The sequence below is a fragment of the Dermochelys coriacea genome, chromosome 18, assembly GCF_009764565.3.
Source record: "Dermochelys coriacea isolate rDerCor1 chromosome 18, rDerCor1.pri.v4, whole genome shotgun sequence".
NCBI lineage: Eukaryota > Metazoa > Chordata > Testudines > Dermochelyidae > Dermochelys > Dermochelys coriacea.
The window spans coordinates 192,964-209,697 of record NC_050085.1 but is presented as its reverse complement, the minus strand read 5'-3'; the positions used below and the strand labels follow the sequence as shown (position 1 = coordinate 209,697).

The 16,734-nt window shown below is 42.4% G+C and overlaps 1 protein-coding gene across 40 annotated transcripts in view; it reads left to right on the top strand.

The window, feature by feature from the left end:
• The window catches only part of EIF4G3 (eukaryotic translation initiation factor 4 gamma 3), a 455,276-nt gene that overhangs the window by 366,136 nt on the left and 72,406 nt on the right, over positions 1-16,734 (top strand). For all 40 annotated transcript variants that reach the window (XR_006276414.1, XM_043500160.1, XM_043500159.1 and 37 more), the window contains 4 exons: positions 4,342-4,446; positions 7,690-7,822; positions 10,839-10,933; positions 13,265-13,358. Coding sequence is in view for 39 of the 40 variants with exons in the window: in XM_043500160.1 (XP_043356095.1) it covers positions 4,342-4,446; positions 7,690-7,822; positions 10,839-10,933; positions 13,265-13,358 (427 nt within the window). In the remaining variant the exon portion in view is untranslated. The remainder of the gene's footprint in view (positions 1-4,341; positions 4,447-7,689; positions 7,823-10,838; positions 10,934-13,264; positions 13,359-16,734) is intronic.

Here is a 16,734-nt window from a genome sequence, read left to right as displayed (position 1 = left end):
AGACATCTAGATACACTTATGTGTAGTGCTGTGAGGGAGCCAGTGGTCATGGTACATGTAGATACCAGAGATATAGGAAAGGATAGGGAGAGAGGTCTTGAAGGCCAAATTTAGGCTGCTAGATAAGAGATTGAAGTTCAGGACCTCCATGGTAATAGTCTCTGAAATTCTTCTAGTTCTACGCACAGGCCCAGTTAGACAGGCAGAACTGCAGGGTCTCAATGCATGGATGAGATGATGGTGTAGTGAGGAGGGGTTTAGATTTATTAGGAACTGGGGAAACTTTTGGGAAAGGGGGAGTCAATACAGGAAGGATGGGAAGTGCTTATATACCGATGCTAGGAGTCTAAATAATAAGATGGGTGAACTAGAGTGCCTCGTATTAAATGGGGATATTGAAATGTGGTGGAATGAGGATAATCAATGGGACACAGTAATACCAGGGTACAAAATATATTGGAAGGACAGAACAGGTCATGCTGGTGTGGGAGTGGCACTATATGTGAAAGAAATGAATCAAATGAAGTAAAAATCTTAAATCAACCAAACTGTACCATAGAATCTCTGTGGATAGTAATTCCATGCTCTAATAATAAGAATATAGCAGTAGGGATATATTACCAACCACCTGACCAGGATGGTCATAGTGACTGTGAAATACTCAGGGAGATTAGAAAGGCTATTCGGATTAAAAACTCAATAATAATAGGCCTTATCTCCTTTGAGTGTTCCTTTATCATCTCGATCATCCAATGGCCCTACTGGTTGTTAAGCAGGCTTCCTGCTTCTGATGTACTTAAAAAAAAAATTTGCTGTTACTTTTTGAGTCTTTGGCTAGCTGTGTTTCAATTTCTTTTTTGGCCTTCCTAACACCTCATTTGCCAGAGTTTATGCTCTTTTCTATTTTCCTCACTTTTTAAAAAAATGCCTTTTTGCCTCTCACTGCTTCTTTTACTTTGTTGTTTAGCCACGGTGGCACTTTTTTGGTTCTCTTACTATGTTTTTTAATTTTGGGTATAAATTTAAGTTGAGCCTCTATTATGGTGTCTTTAAAAAGTTTCCATGCGTCTTGCAGGGATTTCACTTTTGGCACCGTACCTTTTAATTTCTGTTTCACTAACCTCCAAATTTTTGTTTAGTCCCCCTTTCTGAAATTAAATGCTACAGTGTTGGGCTGCTGTGGTGTTTTCCCCACCACAGGGATATTAAATTTAATTATATTATGGTCACTATTACCAAGAGGTCCAGCTATATTCACCTCTTGGACCAGATCCTGTGCTCCACTTAAGCCTAAATCAAGAATTGCCTCCCCTCTTGTGGTTTCCAGGACTAGCTGCTCCAAGAACCAGTCATTTAAGGTGTCAAGAAACTTTATCTCTGCGTCCCATCCCAAGATGACATGTATTCAGTCAATATGGGGATAGTTGAAATCCCCCATTATTATTATTGAGTTTTTAATTTGAATAGCCTCTCTAATCTCCCTGAGCATTTCACAGTCACTATGACCATCCTAGTCAGATGGTCAGTAATATATCCCTACTGCTATATTCTTATTAGAAGAAGAAAGTACAATTACCAAACAGTAACTGTGGCTCTTTGAGATGTTGTAGTCAGTATGAATCCCATGACTCACCCTTCATCCCCGCTTTTCAGAGTCCTCAGCTAAATGGGCTTTGAATTGCAAAGGAACTGAGGGAGGGCCATGACCTCTCTATGGGAGTACAAGGAGGCACAGGATATATGTGCGGCCCTGGCAGACACAGCTATTAAAAGAAATCTGGTCTCATGCACATGGAATCCACATTGACTACAACATCTTGAACAACCTCAATTACTATAGGGTAAGTAACTGTACTTCCCCTCAGTTCCTCCCCATCTCAGCATCTACACACTAGCTGCATCATGCAAGGCTTCAATCCTGCACCATTGACGTCGGTAAGAGTTCTGCCACTAAGGGTATGACTATACTGCAACTGGAGGCGTGATTGTAGCACATATAAACATACCTGAGCTAGCTTTAACCTTGCTGGCTTGGGTTTGGGTACCATTAGCAGTGAAGCTGCAGCAGTCTGGGCTAGCCACCCAAGTACAAGTCCACCAGTGATCCTTGTAATGTACTCAGGTGACTAGCCTGTTCTACTGTGGCTTCACTGCTATTGGTACCCAAGCTAGCTAGAGTAAAGCTGGCTTATGTCTGTCTATATGTGCTGCAATCACACCTCTGATTGTAGTGTAGGCAGACCTTCGCTTCCTAGGAGCAGAAGCGGGCTTGTAGGCTGTACTTAGTGTTAAGATATAGATATTCAGGCCTGCTGTAAAGGCCTATACTCTAAGAATTTAGGTGTATTCTTATCACTTGGCTAGTTATAGAGGTATAAAAGAGAGAATCAAAATCACTGTCTGCCGGTGTAAGAGCCTTCTCTTACTGTGACAGTCTGAGGCCCTGTGCTTAGGCTAAGGCCTCTGGCTAAGCAGCAGAGGCAGCCATAAGCTGGGAAGCGACCGGTCACATCCTCACATTCCAACCTAGTCACATTGAAATAAATATTGGGCTATTAGGAATATAATCCTGTCCTGATAATGACTATCGCCTCCAGAGAAAGGGAAGTGCCTAGAAGATGTAAAAGGAAACTTATTTGATAGCATCCTCTCTGGCAAGAACTCACTTATCAATAGCTGGGATGTGAAATCCTCATTTCTGTGTTTATTCTATCACTGTAGTCCCCATTTCCCCATTGTTTGTCTGCATGCTCTCTGTCTGGTTCTGTGATTGTTTCTGTCTGCTGTATAGTTAATTTTGCTGGGTGTGAACTAATTGAGGTGGTGGGATATAACTGGTTAAATAATCATGTTGCAATATGTTGGGATTGGTTGGTTAAATTTCAGTGGAATGATTGGTTAAAGTATAGCTAAACAGAACTCAAGTTTTACTATATAGCCTGCAGTCAATCAGGAAGTGGGGGGGGGGGGTGGAAATGGGAACAGGGAATGGGGGTGAGGAAATTGGAATCATGTTTTGCTAAAGGGGGAAATGGAAACAGGGAATGGGGGTGGGGAAATTGGAATCATGTTTACCTAAGGGCAGGAATGGGAACAGGGCCACAGGTAAGGCTCTGTGGTGTCAGAGCTGAGAAGGGGGACACTAAGGAATGAAACTGGAATCATGCTTGCTGGAAGTTCAACCCAATAAACATCAAATTGTTTGCACCTTTGGACTTAGGGTATTGTTGTGCTCTGTTCATGCGAGAAGGACCAGGGAAGTAAGTGGGTGAAGGAATAAGCCCCCTAACACTTAGTGTATTGCTTTTTCTATTCTTATTGCTTATTTATGTTAATACTCTTTCTGCCAAATTCATTAACTTCATTAGAATTACAACATCAGGGTTGAATTTGACTCCTTGTATTTACTTTCTAATAATAGCGGGAACATTTTACTAAGCATTTTCATTGTAGCTGAAATGCTAGCAATAGTTCCAATTAAAGTTGCTGGAGAATTTCCTGTTTAAGTATCTGTTTTCTATCACTCATTGCTTTCTGATTGAATGCATCCGATGAAGTGAGCTGTTGCTTACGAAAGCTTATGCTCAAATAAATTTGTTAGTCTCTAAGGTGCCACAAGTACTCCTTTTCTTTTTGCTTTCTGAAACTTTCACCTTTAAGGATGACATTTTCCAGGATTGGCCCATGCCCAAGAGTTAATTTTTTTAAAAAAAGTTGGAAGGAAAAGGGTTCTGCTGTTTTTGAATGAGAGGAGTGAAAAAATTAAACTTTTTGGTTATTAACAAAAAATCTTGCAACTTCTTTTTTATAAGTTCTAGCTCCAAAATGGGTGGCGGTTGAAATTTGAGAGTTTGGCAAGCCCTTGATAAATAGAAGTGCCTTTCAGTGTCCTAGTGAAAATTGATTTTAGTGTGGCCAAATGTATAAGTTTTTGGGAAAAAAACACACTTCTTGTCAGTAAATGATAGCACTATTTTTAGTGAGAACGTAACTGACTGAAAGGATGTTGTGTATATAGATGTGATAACTTATCTATGTAGTCAAAATATATTGAAAGTTTGTAGTGAATTAGGCAGGTATCTGTAGAATCCCATTGTCATTCCCCTAGCATCATGTAAGCATGCTTTGGGCCATACACACATAAGTCCAGTACATGCATGAAAGTGTGCATGACGTGATGCACATTTTCACACAGAACAAATCTAGATCCCTGAATCAATCATACAGTGCATTGCAGCAATGATCAGTAGACTACTCTGGGACAGAATTGATTACCCAGATAAAGTTGCATTCCGTTTTTCTTCTGAGAGTTGATGATGGCATTTGTGTCTTTTTTTATAGCCCCGTATGGACCAGTATTTTAATCAAATGGAGAAGATTGTGAAAGAGAGAAAAACGTCTTCCAGGATTCGGTTCATGCTTCAGGATGTAATAGACCTAAGGCTGGTATGTACCCACTGAAGTAAGTAAAAGAGCATGGTCATTGGCACTACTGTAATGGAATATCCCTCAAATGAGAGTAATAATTATTGATTACAGTAATAGGAATGGTGAAAGGAAAATATGTACCCTTTTTGCTCATCCCAGATGTCTGGTCATTTGAAAGGTAAGAAGTACTCTCTCCCCCACCCCTCCACTTTATTGAGGGCTAAGAGATTAGTGTTGGGTGGGCCAGATTAATTGCTTCACCTGTTTAGGACACTTAGGACCTGTCTACACTGCAAGTACAGGCATGTTTTTGTAACGAGTTTTTGAAACACTCATCCATCCCGATTACAACAAACACAGCTCAGTTTTTGTCCAAAGTAGTTTTTGGGTTTTTTTTATAAACAATATAAACTTGTATCACTTGTTGCGTGTCTATTCTTAGTGCTCTGCTTAACCATATATGTATCAATGCATTCTGGGTAGCTGTCTCAAAGTGCTGGAACTGGAGACAGAGTGCCCAGAGGACATGAGCACATTGCCACACCAGCAGCACTCTGGGGTGCTCTTAACATACAGAGGTTTGAGATGACTAGCCAGTCTGGTTACACAAGGGTGTTCAGAAGCCCTCTATACATCAAGAAAAAAAGTGTGCTCAGTTTGTTACAGGAAGTTACGTGTCTCAGCCTATACTGCAAGCAAGAATGATAATATGGTTAGCTACTGTGATTACTAGTTGATTACAGTACACCCTCTCTATAACAAACCTGTTGGGAACTAAGCCTTTTGTTCATTGTAGCCAGGGGTTCGTTATAGCGAAAGAACAATTAAAAAAAAATGGGCAGAGGGGCTGAGACCTGGGCTGTGATTCCCAGGCGGCTGGGGCTTCGGGCATCTGCCCTGCACGGCTGGGGCTGGGGCTGGGGCTTCAGGCGTCTGCCCTGCATGGCTGGGTCTGGGGCTTTGGGCGTCTGCCCTGCACGGCTGGGGCTTCGGGCTGTCAGTCACGCACGGCAGTGGGGTTGGGGCTCCGGGCTGTCAGCCACGCACGGCAGTGGGGTTGGGGCTCCAGGCTGTCAGCCATGCATGGCAGTGGGGTTGGGGCTCCGGGCTGTCAGCCACGCACGGCAGTGGGGTTGGGGCTCCGGGCCGTCTGCCCTGCATGGCTGGGGCTGGGGCTTCAGGCCGTCTGCCCTGCATGACTGGGGCTGGGGCTTCGAGCTGTCAGCCATGCACAGCAGTGGGGTTGGGGCTCCAGGCTGTCAGCCCTGTGTGGCGGGTTTGGGGCTCCAGGCTTCAACCCTGTGCACTGGGGCTCGGCTTCAGCCCTTGGCAGAGGGAAGTGGGATGGGGCCTACTCCTTAGTTTCTGCCCTTGGGCTCAACATATGACACTGGATAAAAATTGTTGATTATTTTACAATAGAGTACTTACTGTAGTTGGGATCCAGGGACCGGGTTTGTTATACACAAAGATTCATAATAAGGAAGGGCCTTATAGCGAGGATGTACTTATTAACTATATTGTGTGTGGACACAAATTACCGTTAGAGCCAGCCATATCAATAACTGGTTCCAAACTTGTCTGAAAGTTAGTGAAGATGAGTCCAATCTAAACTAAAAATGTAAACAGATCTAAAAATGTAGCCAGACTAAAGCTTAATACATAACCTGGGCTTTAACGCCATTACATAGTATAATTGAGATCATCTACACTCAATTAGAAAATTGTAAAAGAGGTTGTAGCCAGGAAACAACCATAGTATATTTGGATCCCTTGTGTTTTTGGGTAGATGAATCTGTACAGTATGGGGTCTAGTGACAGCATCAGTCCCCTAATTTTTTCTTGTGCATAAAGGTTCCACTTTTTTTCCCAAAGAGTTCTTATTTGGCCCATATTAGATTCTTTTATAGTGTGGGGTAGTGTTTCTCAAAGGAAGTTATTCCAGCCCCTGTTGATTCGGGACCAAGTAAACTGTCTCACAGTAGTATATACTGAGTCTTGGATTAAGTGGCAAATTACAGTTTTCTGCAAAAATACAGCCTATTACTGCTCTTTTGGATTAGTTGTTGTTTTCATTGTCTTTCCAGAGGTGACAAACATTGAGATTATGTAACCAATTTGGAGTAACAGCAACTTCCCCTCAAAGACATTTTTCCTATAAAGTTGTTATTCAGTTATGCTGCATAGGATAGAATAGATAATGATCTGAAGACTTTTATAGCACAAGTGGTTAAAGCAGCCTTGCATGTTATGTTAGTCATGTTCTTTTATGAAGGTGGATCCTTGTTACAGAAGCCAAATTCAGTGATATATATTTGCATTATATATACATTCTTCTATTGTAAGTCTGAGGCTAGAAATGGGGTACAGGCTAGGTGACCCAGCTTCACAGCATCCTTTTCACTGGTGGTCCTTCTAATTTAAAGATACATGTACTCTAAAGATACTAACGGTGACATATAGAGTACAGACACTGCACTCCCAGCTAGCACAGAAATAAATAGCAGTGTAGACAGTGAGGCACAGCTTAGGTGTGTAGAGTAGAAGAGAGTGCCCTACATGACTGAAGTCCCAGGATATATACCATACATGGGCTACCTACATGCCCAAGCAGTGCCTCCCACATCTACAGTGTTATTTTTAGCAGTGCAGCGTCCTATTACAAAGTGAAAGGCTGAGGCATAGGAGAAAGACTCTGGTATCAGGAAAAGGATCTGGCAGCTCTCCGCTGACTTGTCCCTGCCGGAGCCTTTCCTCATTACAGTAAAAGGCTCTGGCAGTGGAAAGCTTCTTGAGCCTTTCACTGCAGCATGTAGCTACACATTGTGCTTGTATTCTACATGCTGCTGTAAATGTAGACATAATCCTTAAGGGTATATCTACTCTGCAATTAAAAACCCATGGCTGGCCTGTGCCAGCTGATTTGGGCTCACAGGGCTGTTTAATTGCAGTGTAGATGTTTGGGCTCGGGCTGGAGCCCAGGCACTAGGGGGATCCTGCGAGGTGATAGGGTCCCAGAGTTTGGGCTTCATCCTGAGTCAGAATGTCTTCATCGCAATTAAATAGTCATGCAGGCAGCGCTTGGTATCTAATTGCAGTGTAAACATATCCTAAGGGTGAGAGGATTACTGAGAAGCTAACTATTGAACTGTGTATGCCACTTTTACAACCTTACTCTCACCATGTCCATGATATCACATTTACTAGGCTTTGTAAATACCATAGAACTCATTTTAGGTTCTTGTGTACTGCCTTATACAGTGCAACTGGGTATCCCGGAGAGCAGATCAAGGCCCCAAGACTATTGAGCAGATTCATAAAGAAGCAAAAATTGAAGAGCAAGAAGAGCAGAGAAAGGTCCAGCAACTCATGACCAAAGAGAAGAGAAGACCAGGTAACGAACCACACAAATTAGCTCTCATTTCACCCACTGCCCACTGTTCAGAATCTCATAAAAAAGGCACAAATCTATTAAGGAATTTCTGTCACGGACATGAATGAGATTGGAAGAGGAGGAAAATCTGAGGATACTTTCTCCAACATCCCTCTGCAGTATCAAGCACCATCCACCCTCCCAGAGAAGCTGGTTTCTCCTGCTGAAGTGATCACTGATGAGATAGCTAACATTGTTGACAAAGAGTCTTGTGGAAATCTGGTTCTGTTGCCTGCTCTGCATTGACTTCTTATGTGTGTTCTTTTTGGGAAAATCACTTAAGTTCTCAAATGCCTCAGTTTCCTTATTTGTAAAATTGTAATTACACCATATGGGTGGTTGATGCTTAAATGTTACATTTATGTGAAGCCCTGCACTTCTCTGGGGCTTCACCGGGATCTCAGAGTATTATAATTACTATTTAGGAGTCACATTCTGCCTGTGTTACTCACATTGAGTATCACAGAATCATAGAATATTAGGGTTGGAAGGGATCTCAGGAGGTCATCTTGTCCAATCCCCTGCTGAAAGCAGGACCCGCACCAACTAAATCATCTTACTTTATGAATACTGTGATTTCAACAAATGGGAGTACTCCCATAGTAAGATGCAATTCAGTGTGTGAAAGGGTGTGATAGCCTGACCTTAAATTGTTGTTAGGCATCAAAATTAAACACCCATTAAGATGAATAGAGGCTGTCCATATCTTTCTGAGCTCTTGTACCAAAATCAGCCATGCTAAAAGCTGGTCTGGATCCTTTTGATTTCAGTAGCATCACACTTGATTATCCTAGCACTGAGTTGTCTCATTGTTTTGGCCAGTCTCAGCAGTTTCAGTTAGACAGCAGTACACTGATCCATGGTCTGAATTTTTTCTCCTTAACCATAATGGCTAGAATTTTTTTTCTAAATGTAATTTTCTAAATTATTCTGAACTGATGGGGCCACTAGAGATGTGATACAATGTACACCAAGTACCAGCTTGGTACCAAGTACCAAGGCCTGGATCCGGAAAAAAATAAAATAAAAAGTAACTTTAAACAAATTTTCAGTATAAAATGGCTTATGAGAATACAAGTATGGAGAGCAGTTTTACATATAAGAACCAGTAGGTAAAGAAATGTGATAAAACAAGAAAGTAAGATAAAACAGTTGGCAAGCAACGAAGCAATTGTGAAGGAAGAATGCTTGGCAGACCCAATGCAGTATAATCTTCTATGGGATATTAAAGATTACAAAACAAGTGGTACAATAAAAAAAGGAAGAAGACAAAGTGCATATTGGCTTCTATTTTTAATGCTGCTACAATTTATAGAATTATAGAATCATAGAATATCAGGGTTGGAAGGGACCTCAGGAGGTCATCTCGTTCAAACCCCTGCTCAAAGCAGGACCAATCCCCAACTAAATCATCCCAGCCAGGGCTTTGTCAAGCCTGACCTTAAAAACCTCAAAGGAAGGAGATTTGACTACCTCCTTAGGTAACACATTCCAGTGCTTCACCACACTTCCTCGTGAAAAAGTTTTTCCTAATATCCAATCTAAACCTCCCCCACTGCAACTTGAGACCACTACTCCTTGTTCTGTCATCTGCTACCACTGAAAACAGTCTAGATCCATCCTCTTTGGAACCCCTTTCAGGTAGCTGAAAGCAGCTATCAAATCCCCTCTCCCTCCACCCCCCCCCCCCCCCATTCTTCACTTCTGCAGACTAATAATGATGGGAAAGAAATTCTACCTGAACCTCTTGAAGTGATTCCTCATTCAGGCTGAAATGTGTGTGTGCTGAATCTGTGCAGTGAGTGCCGCTGTTTCAGGTAGCAGGAAGCCATTTCTTCTGCGTCTTTTTGGAGTTTTTTATTTTGCACAATACATGCAAATGACTACATCAGAACACCAAGAACACAGGCTGAGAAAACAGTACTGTAGTCAGAGGGAAATATCACAAAAGTTTGCCCTTCAAAACTGTGGTTCTTTCTCTGGCCTGTTCATAATACAACAATTAATAATCTACATATGCCACAGTTCCTGAGGTAACTGCACCTCTAACCCCTTCAGGTGGCCTCCTTAAGAGCACTCCACTTAGGTCTCATGCTTCTATCTATCACCTTGCTCAGGGCAGAGGTCTGTGACTCCGCCTCTAGACCAGAAATTTGGGGTCGAATTCCTCATGCAATTCACTGTTGTTATCCCAGCTGGTTTAAGTTTAGTTCAGCATCTGCAGCTCTGCTTTCTTTCAATTCAATGACAGGCACTAACCAGTGGCCAGTAAGCCTTCATAAAGAAAATATTTTTGAGAACAAAAGCATTACAGAGAAAACCTATCTTAAAAACAGTAAACAACTCACATGCAGGTCTCAGTTTACCAGGCAAATCCACCTTCAACATGAAAACCCTGATAGGAACAAAGTACTTCAAACCCTTCCTGCAGGTCTGCCCCCCTTGGTCGCAGTGTCATGCTAATTCTTGGATTGAGTGAGAGTGACTCCCTCCCATGGACAGGGTGACCACTTTATACAGCTCTCAGTTCTTTGTTTGGTAACCATCTTTAGCCAGATCAAACTAGCATATGCCATTTCTCCCAAAAGGTGAGCCCTCTCTAGTCTTGCCACCTGCCTAGGAATTTTCATTAGTTACCGCCAAATGATGTATGTTCCTGCAGTAAACCCTTGTAACTCCCCCATGGAGCCAGAATATAATCTGTAGCTCAGAAAGATATACATAACATTTATAAAGTTGATACAATAATCTTTGAATATCCTATGCCTCTATAATATCTAATCTAGAATAAACCTCTGAAATTCATGCTTAACATTCGCACTGTAGAGTTGTGCTGGGCTCACAGTAGGGCTGCAGCCTCTTCTTTGACTTTCTCAGTTCAAATTTTAGAGGCAAGGACTGTACACATTGCCTTGGATACGTTTGGACCATGAGCAACAATTTTAAGGAGGTTTTGATTGACTTTGTTTTTTTTTAGGTGTCCAGAGGGTAGATGAAGGTGGATGGAACACTGTTCAGGGGGCAAAGAATAGTCGTGTGCTTGACCCCACCAAATTCCTTAAAATCACCAAGGTAAGTATCAATGGACTGAGTCACTTAATGTTGACAAAGCTATTTGGATATTAGTTTGGGAAATTTTTGTTTGTTTAGATCTATGGAGGAGATGGTTTGGTGCTTATAGGTACAAAGAGGCCTTACTCTTTTTTCTACGGTGTTTTAATTCATAAAATCTTTGGGGAGGCAGGTCTGAGCTGAATGTAAACAAAACATTGAGCAAATGTGATTGGTTCTGAATGTCCAAAGATTATTTGAACTGAGGAAAGACAACATAAGTACACATTTTTTTAAATTTCATAATTATCCTTTTTTGATCCAAAATTTCTTCAGTTGAAAAGAGAATGTGAATTCAGGTACTGTCTTTGACATGGAATAATACATCAAGCAGCTATCCCACAAAGCCTCTCAAGTGCCTTGGAAGGCCTGCCTGTGGTTATCATGGAGGCAGCACTCAGGAAGATTCTTGGAGTTTAGTTTCTAGTCTCTGTAGACAGAGGTGCCCCACCATACTCTCAGTACATAGAGTCCATAGTATTCTTTCAGTTTTGCCTCAGGCCTGATAGCAGGCTCTTCTAGACTACAACTTTCTGAGAATTGGCTCTTGTATCTTTCTGTCTCTTGTTCAGATCTTTTTTTTCTGAACACCATTCTGTCCACTTCTGGATCTTTCAGAGAGAGGCCCAGGATTTCACCTTGGGATGATTATTCTGTACCTTCATGATTCTCATTCTGTTTTTTGCACTCCCCTCCCACAAATACACAGGAAAAAAGGTCAGAGGGAAGAAGAGGGAAGGGGCACCCTCTTCCTCAGAGGATGGAAGGTTTTCCACATCATCCTCTCTTAGTTGACAATGCTTTAAAGAGCTGCCTGGGCAGGGAAGATTTAAGCACCAAGAGTTCTGGTGCAGGCAGAGTAGGAGCGGTCGGAGCTCTGGTATCTGGTTTCCATTGGCAAGGAAACTGGCCATAGCTCCTCCTACTGCCACTTCTTCTCCAGTGTTCCACTACCTCCCCGCTTCTCAGCTGAACTACTCTTTGCGGAGAGGAGGGTTGCTTTCCCTCTACTTGCTGCCTATCATAGGTGGCAGCACCAACAGCTTTGAGACTCTGTGGTTTGAAATGAGCAATGAACGCTTACTTTCTGGGTGCAATCAGGAGACTCATACCGGCCTTTCACCTTCCAATAAACTGTTATACATTTTTATCTGATCCTGAAAATCTTGCCCCAACCATCATCTGAGCCTCTGATGAACTGCTTTTTATTATTCTTACCAGCAAAGTGGGATTTTTTGTGACAGTAGTCTCAGACTCAGGTTAAGTGTATTGTCCTTCCCTAGAGCCCTGTCCTTTGCTAGAGTTCTTTCCAGACAGAATGGCCCTGAGAACAGCTTTGGAATTTCTATCCAAAGAAAGAGAACTTGGTCCTTTACATTATTAGGATGATTTCTTTATTTCTTTTTGCCCTAATCAATGCCACCCTATTAAATTTTCCTTCAGTGCCTGGATGTTAAGAGGCCTATAAAGTAGGACCAGGACAGAATAAAATCTTTCTGCAGATCAAGTGCCATTTGTTTTTTATGGAGATCATACAGCAGACCTCCAAAGCCCTGTCTAGTGAGGTGGATTTATTCTGCTAATAATCAAGCTTACAGCTCAGATGAGAGAAGCTCTTCTACTGTGGTTAGTGTACATAACACTATCTCCATTGCAGCTTCATGGGCAGAAAGAAACAAAGGCTGTTCCAAGGAGATCTGCAGTGTCTCAACCTGGTAGTCAATAAATTTGTTTGCTGATCATTACAAAACGGATTTCCAGTTCTTGTAAGACACTGCTTTTGCCTTCCAGATCCTGCAAACCTTTTCTTTACATGGCTTTCTCTGTTCTGATCCTTGCTGCTTGCAAATTCCCAGCAGTGCCAGGATTGGCAGATTTCATAGTGAGTGGAAACCATTAATTCATTTCACACAAAATGGTCATCCCTCACACGCCTAATGCAGCAATCCTGTATTCCCTCCTTAAAATTACTGTTAAGATCTTTTGATCTTATTGATAGAAAGTTCACAGATGTTTTACACTTACTCTTTGTGAGGGTTGCTTTCTCTCGGATGTTTTACATTTACGCTTTGGAAGCATCTATTTGGGGTGTGCTTAGACACCCCCTGCCTTTTAAAGGCTGAGGATTGATCTCCAAGAATCTACTAGAAATGTGCCTCTGTGCTAATAAGGTGTCTTACCAGCTGTACCAGAATTAGTAAGTGGAGTTATATGAAAAGATCCATTTACAGGTAAGGAGCAAAATTTTCCTATTTGTAAGTGCTTGATCATCTGTGTTGATTTGTATTGCAGTCCACAATAGATGAGAAGATTCAGCTTGTGCCTAAAGCCCAGTTGGGCAGCTGGGGGAAGGGCAGCAGTGGTGGAGCAAAGGCCAGTGAGATTGGTAAGTTTTACCTCAGTTTATATGCTGTCTTTGATGTTATTCCTTGTAATCATAGTTTAGCTCCTTGTTGATCCATCACTGTGGTAATTTTGAACAAATCACTTAATGTGAAGTAAGAGGTATATATGCTGTGACCAGCTAAAATTAATGAATTCCGAGCTCAGGCCTAGATAATGTCCATTCCTGTAAAGTTTGTGTAATGAATGATCAAGAATACATCCCTTACAGCAGAATGTGACATAACAGTAGCGTATTAGTAACACATAGTAAGGGCATCAGCTATTTGCAGGCTGGTTTTCCCACCCAACTTCTTTTTCATGCGAGGAGCCCCTTAATACATAAGTAAAGCAAAATATAATGTCAGCATGGGCCATGTGGTTCCTGGCACTGGCACCTGGACTCGTTAAGACTCTTCCTTTTCTGTTTGGAGACTTTCATTTGAATTGTTTTCAAGACTTGAAGAGCAAATCTTGTGGCTTTGCCTTAATGTGGGAGCCATCAGCCTAAGAACTAATTAAAGTCTTCAGCAAGTTCAAAAACCTTAACAAAAGAACAAATTCTACAGGCCAGTTACTAATTAGAAAAGAGTCTGTTTTATTATTAGTGATTGATTGTTTTCTGCTGCACTGACCATATGTGCCAAAACATTTTATATAGTCGTAAAACAAATAATAAAGAAATACAATTATACAACAGATTAGGAACAAATTCAATTCCCAAAATAGATCTCTCTAATAGAGTTTTAAAACTTCCTGAAAAGTTTGGAGCACAAGTGATCTGGAGTAAAAGTTTTCACTAAATTATAACATGTGCAGCAAGACTAGGACTCTGTTGCAGCTAGACAGTTTGCAGGTAATCTGTTGTCACAGAAGCTGGGTGGCTCAAAGTGACATGCTGTGGTCACTAAACCTGAGCTATAGCAATATACTGTCAATCTGAGTCCTGGCCATGGCAGTTTTCAAAGAATGTGTATTGTATATGTTGCTTGCATTCTGCAGGAGCTCCTTTTCGAAGTTTTGCTCTGAGATAAAAATTTCTTGTTTAAAACCAATATTTTAAATTGCTTTAAAATATACAAGAGGACTTTGATTTTACTTTGTAGATGTTATCAAGGTAATTACCATTAATTAAACAGGGGGAAGATGAGACACTAATAAGCAGTTGGGATAATGTGATAATGCTCCTCAACTATTTCCTGAGCAGAGGGACTGAGTACACTCAAAGGACAGCAAATTAAGCAGTCAAAGTCATTTGTGGTATGTCTACACTGCAGTGTAAGGCCAGGACTAGTAGAACTCAAGTTGCAGACTGTGGGCTTGTTAGTGTAGGCCCTGAAACCCTAGGTTCTTTTGTAAACCCAAATTAGGAATTTTTGAACCCTGGGTCTCAACCTGGGACTCCAGCGTCTACACTGTATTGTGTGGGCCCCAGTCCAACAACCCATATTTCAAACTTCCCAAAATGTGGCCACTCTAGTGTTTTGTTCATGGTGCAGTGTGGGAAAATTTGAGTGTCCACCAAACTTGACTGTCCAGAGGTCAAAGAAAGTTGGCCTAAGGGATTGTGGGATAATTTTGATGGACTTCCAGAGAATGAGTCCACTGGTGCTATGTCTACGCTGCAGACCGACAGGGCTTGAACCCTGGGTCCTGGCTTGACTCAGGCTTGGACCCTCAACCTCTGGGATCCTGGGTCTGAGCCCTGAATTAGCGCAATTTGTGTGTTGATGGAAAGGGGGTTAGGCTTAAGCCTGAATTCAAACCCTGAGCTTACATTGCAGTATTGATGTACCATTGGTCAAATTACACAGCTCCCTTAAAATGAGCTGCTCATAGTATTTTCAGATTCTTCCAACTTTTTTAATGCAGAGCTCGGGAATATGAAGGATCGGAGCAGTAAGGGGAAATGTGCAGGATGTTGGAGCAGTGCAGAAGGAGAGGGGTTGGGAAGATGTAGCAAGGAGGCTATGCACCTTTGCCAGTCTATTCCCCTTGGGATTGTGTTCTGGCACAGCTATCAAGAGGCCAACACACTCCTGTACAGCAACTTATTAGAGTAAGGGATCATTCAAATGCTGTGTTTTTGAAAACACAGTTGGATGACTAGGACTTGGACAAAGAACTGGGTTTCTAAAAAAGTAGTCAGTGAATAAAGTGATCGTCCTCAAAGGGACCTTTGCTCTCTGGTAGATTAGAAGAACTGACAGAGCAGAAGCTTAAGGAAGAAAAGTTAGGCACATTCCCTACCCATGACATAACTGGAGGAAGGGAAGTGGAGCCATCTGTGCCTTCCTCCCATCTCCCACAATTCAATCCTGTAGCTATTCCACAGGCTGCTTTTCCTTGCACTGCTCACTGATCAGAGAAAGGAAACCAGAACTCTACTCCGTCCCCATGCTGCCTGCAGCAGTGAGGATGGGAATACCAGGCTCACCCTTACCCTGATACTGATGCTTGTAGGAAAATAGGGGAGCTTGGAACAGTGCAGGAGAGTGTGAGGAGGAAAAAAGAGGATCAGAGCTGTGCAGTAGGAGATATAGAGTTGGAGCTTCATCTCTGTCCCCCAAACCTCACCACATCCATACCTCCTATTCCTGTCCCTCTTCAAAACAAGCTCCCTCAGTGCTGAGATGGGATAGGGAGCTGAGAAAGGGCTTTCTTGAAGTATGGCACAGATCCACAGGCTGAGAACATCTCTTTAGTCCACTTCACATCTTTCCGAGCCTCCTTTCCTAAAAATGGATCTGTAGAACCCCATCCCATATACCCATACTTGGGGTAGGACTTTGTATCTATGCTCTCCTTTACCTTCTGACCTCCAGCTGGTACAGGTAGTCCTCAAAGCCCCATCACCTCTCCATGACCCCTCCAAACTTACAGGTAGAGAGGCAAAGAGGGAGAGAGGGAATGTTGGAAGAGTTAGAGCAGGGGTGTAAGAGTCTGAGTAGGTGAGGGAAGTATGAGCAGTAAGGGAGAATGTGTAGGGTTTTGGAGCAGTGCAGGGAAGAGTGGGGTAGAGAGGAGAGCATCAGAGCTGTACTGTGGGAGATATTGGGGCATTTTAGCTCTGTCCCCTAAACAATTCCCCATATCCATGCTCCCTCATGTCTGTCCCATACTAATGTCCTTCTCTCCATATGGAGGTGGGCTGAGGTGGGGAAACTAAGCTGTGCTGGAGGGGCAGAGTTGGGAGATGAGAAGATGCAGGGGCAGTGAAGAGACTAACATACAGCCAGAGCATCCTATGGCTGGGATAATCATTGCCAAGTAACCATGAGCAGTAGAGTGGGAGGGCTGGGCTGTGGTAAATGGGGATGCAGAAAAATTCAGTGCCCAGAAACTTAGTGAACACAGAGTTAAAGTTGCTCAGTGATGCC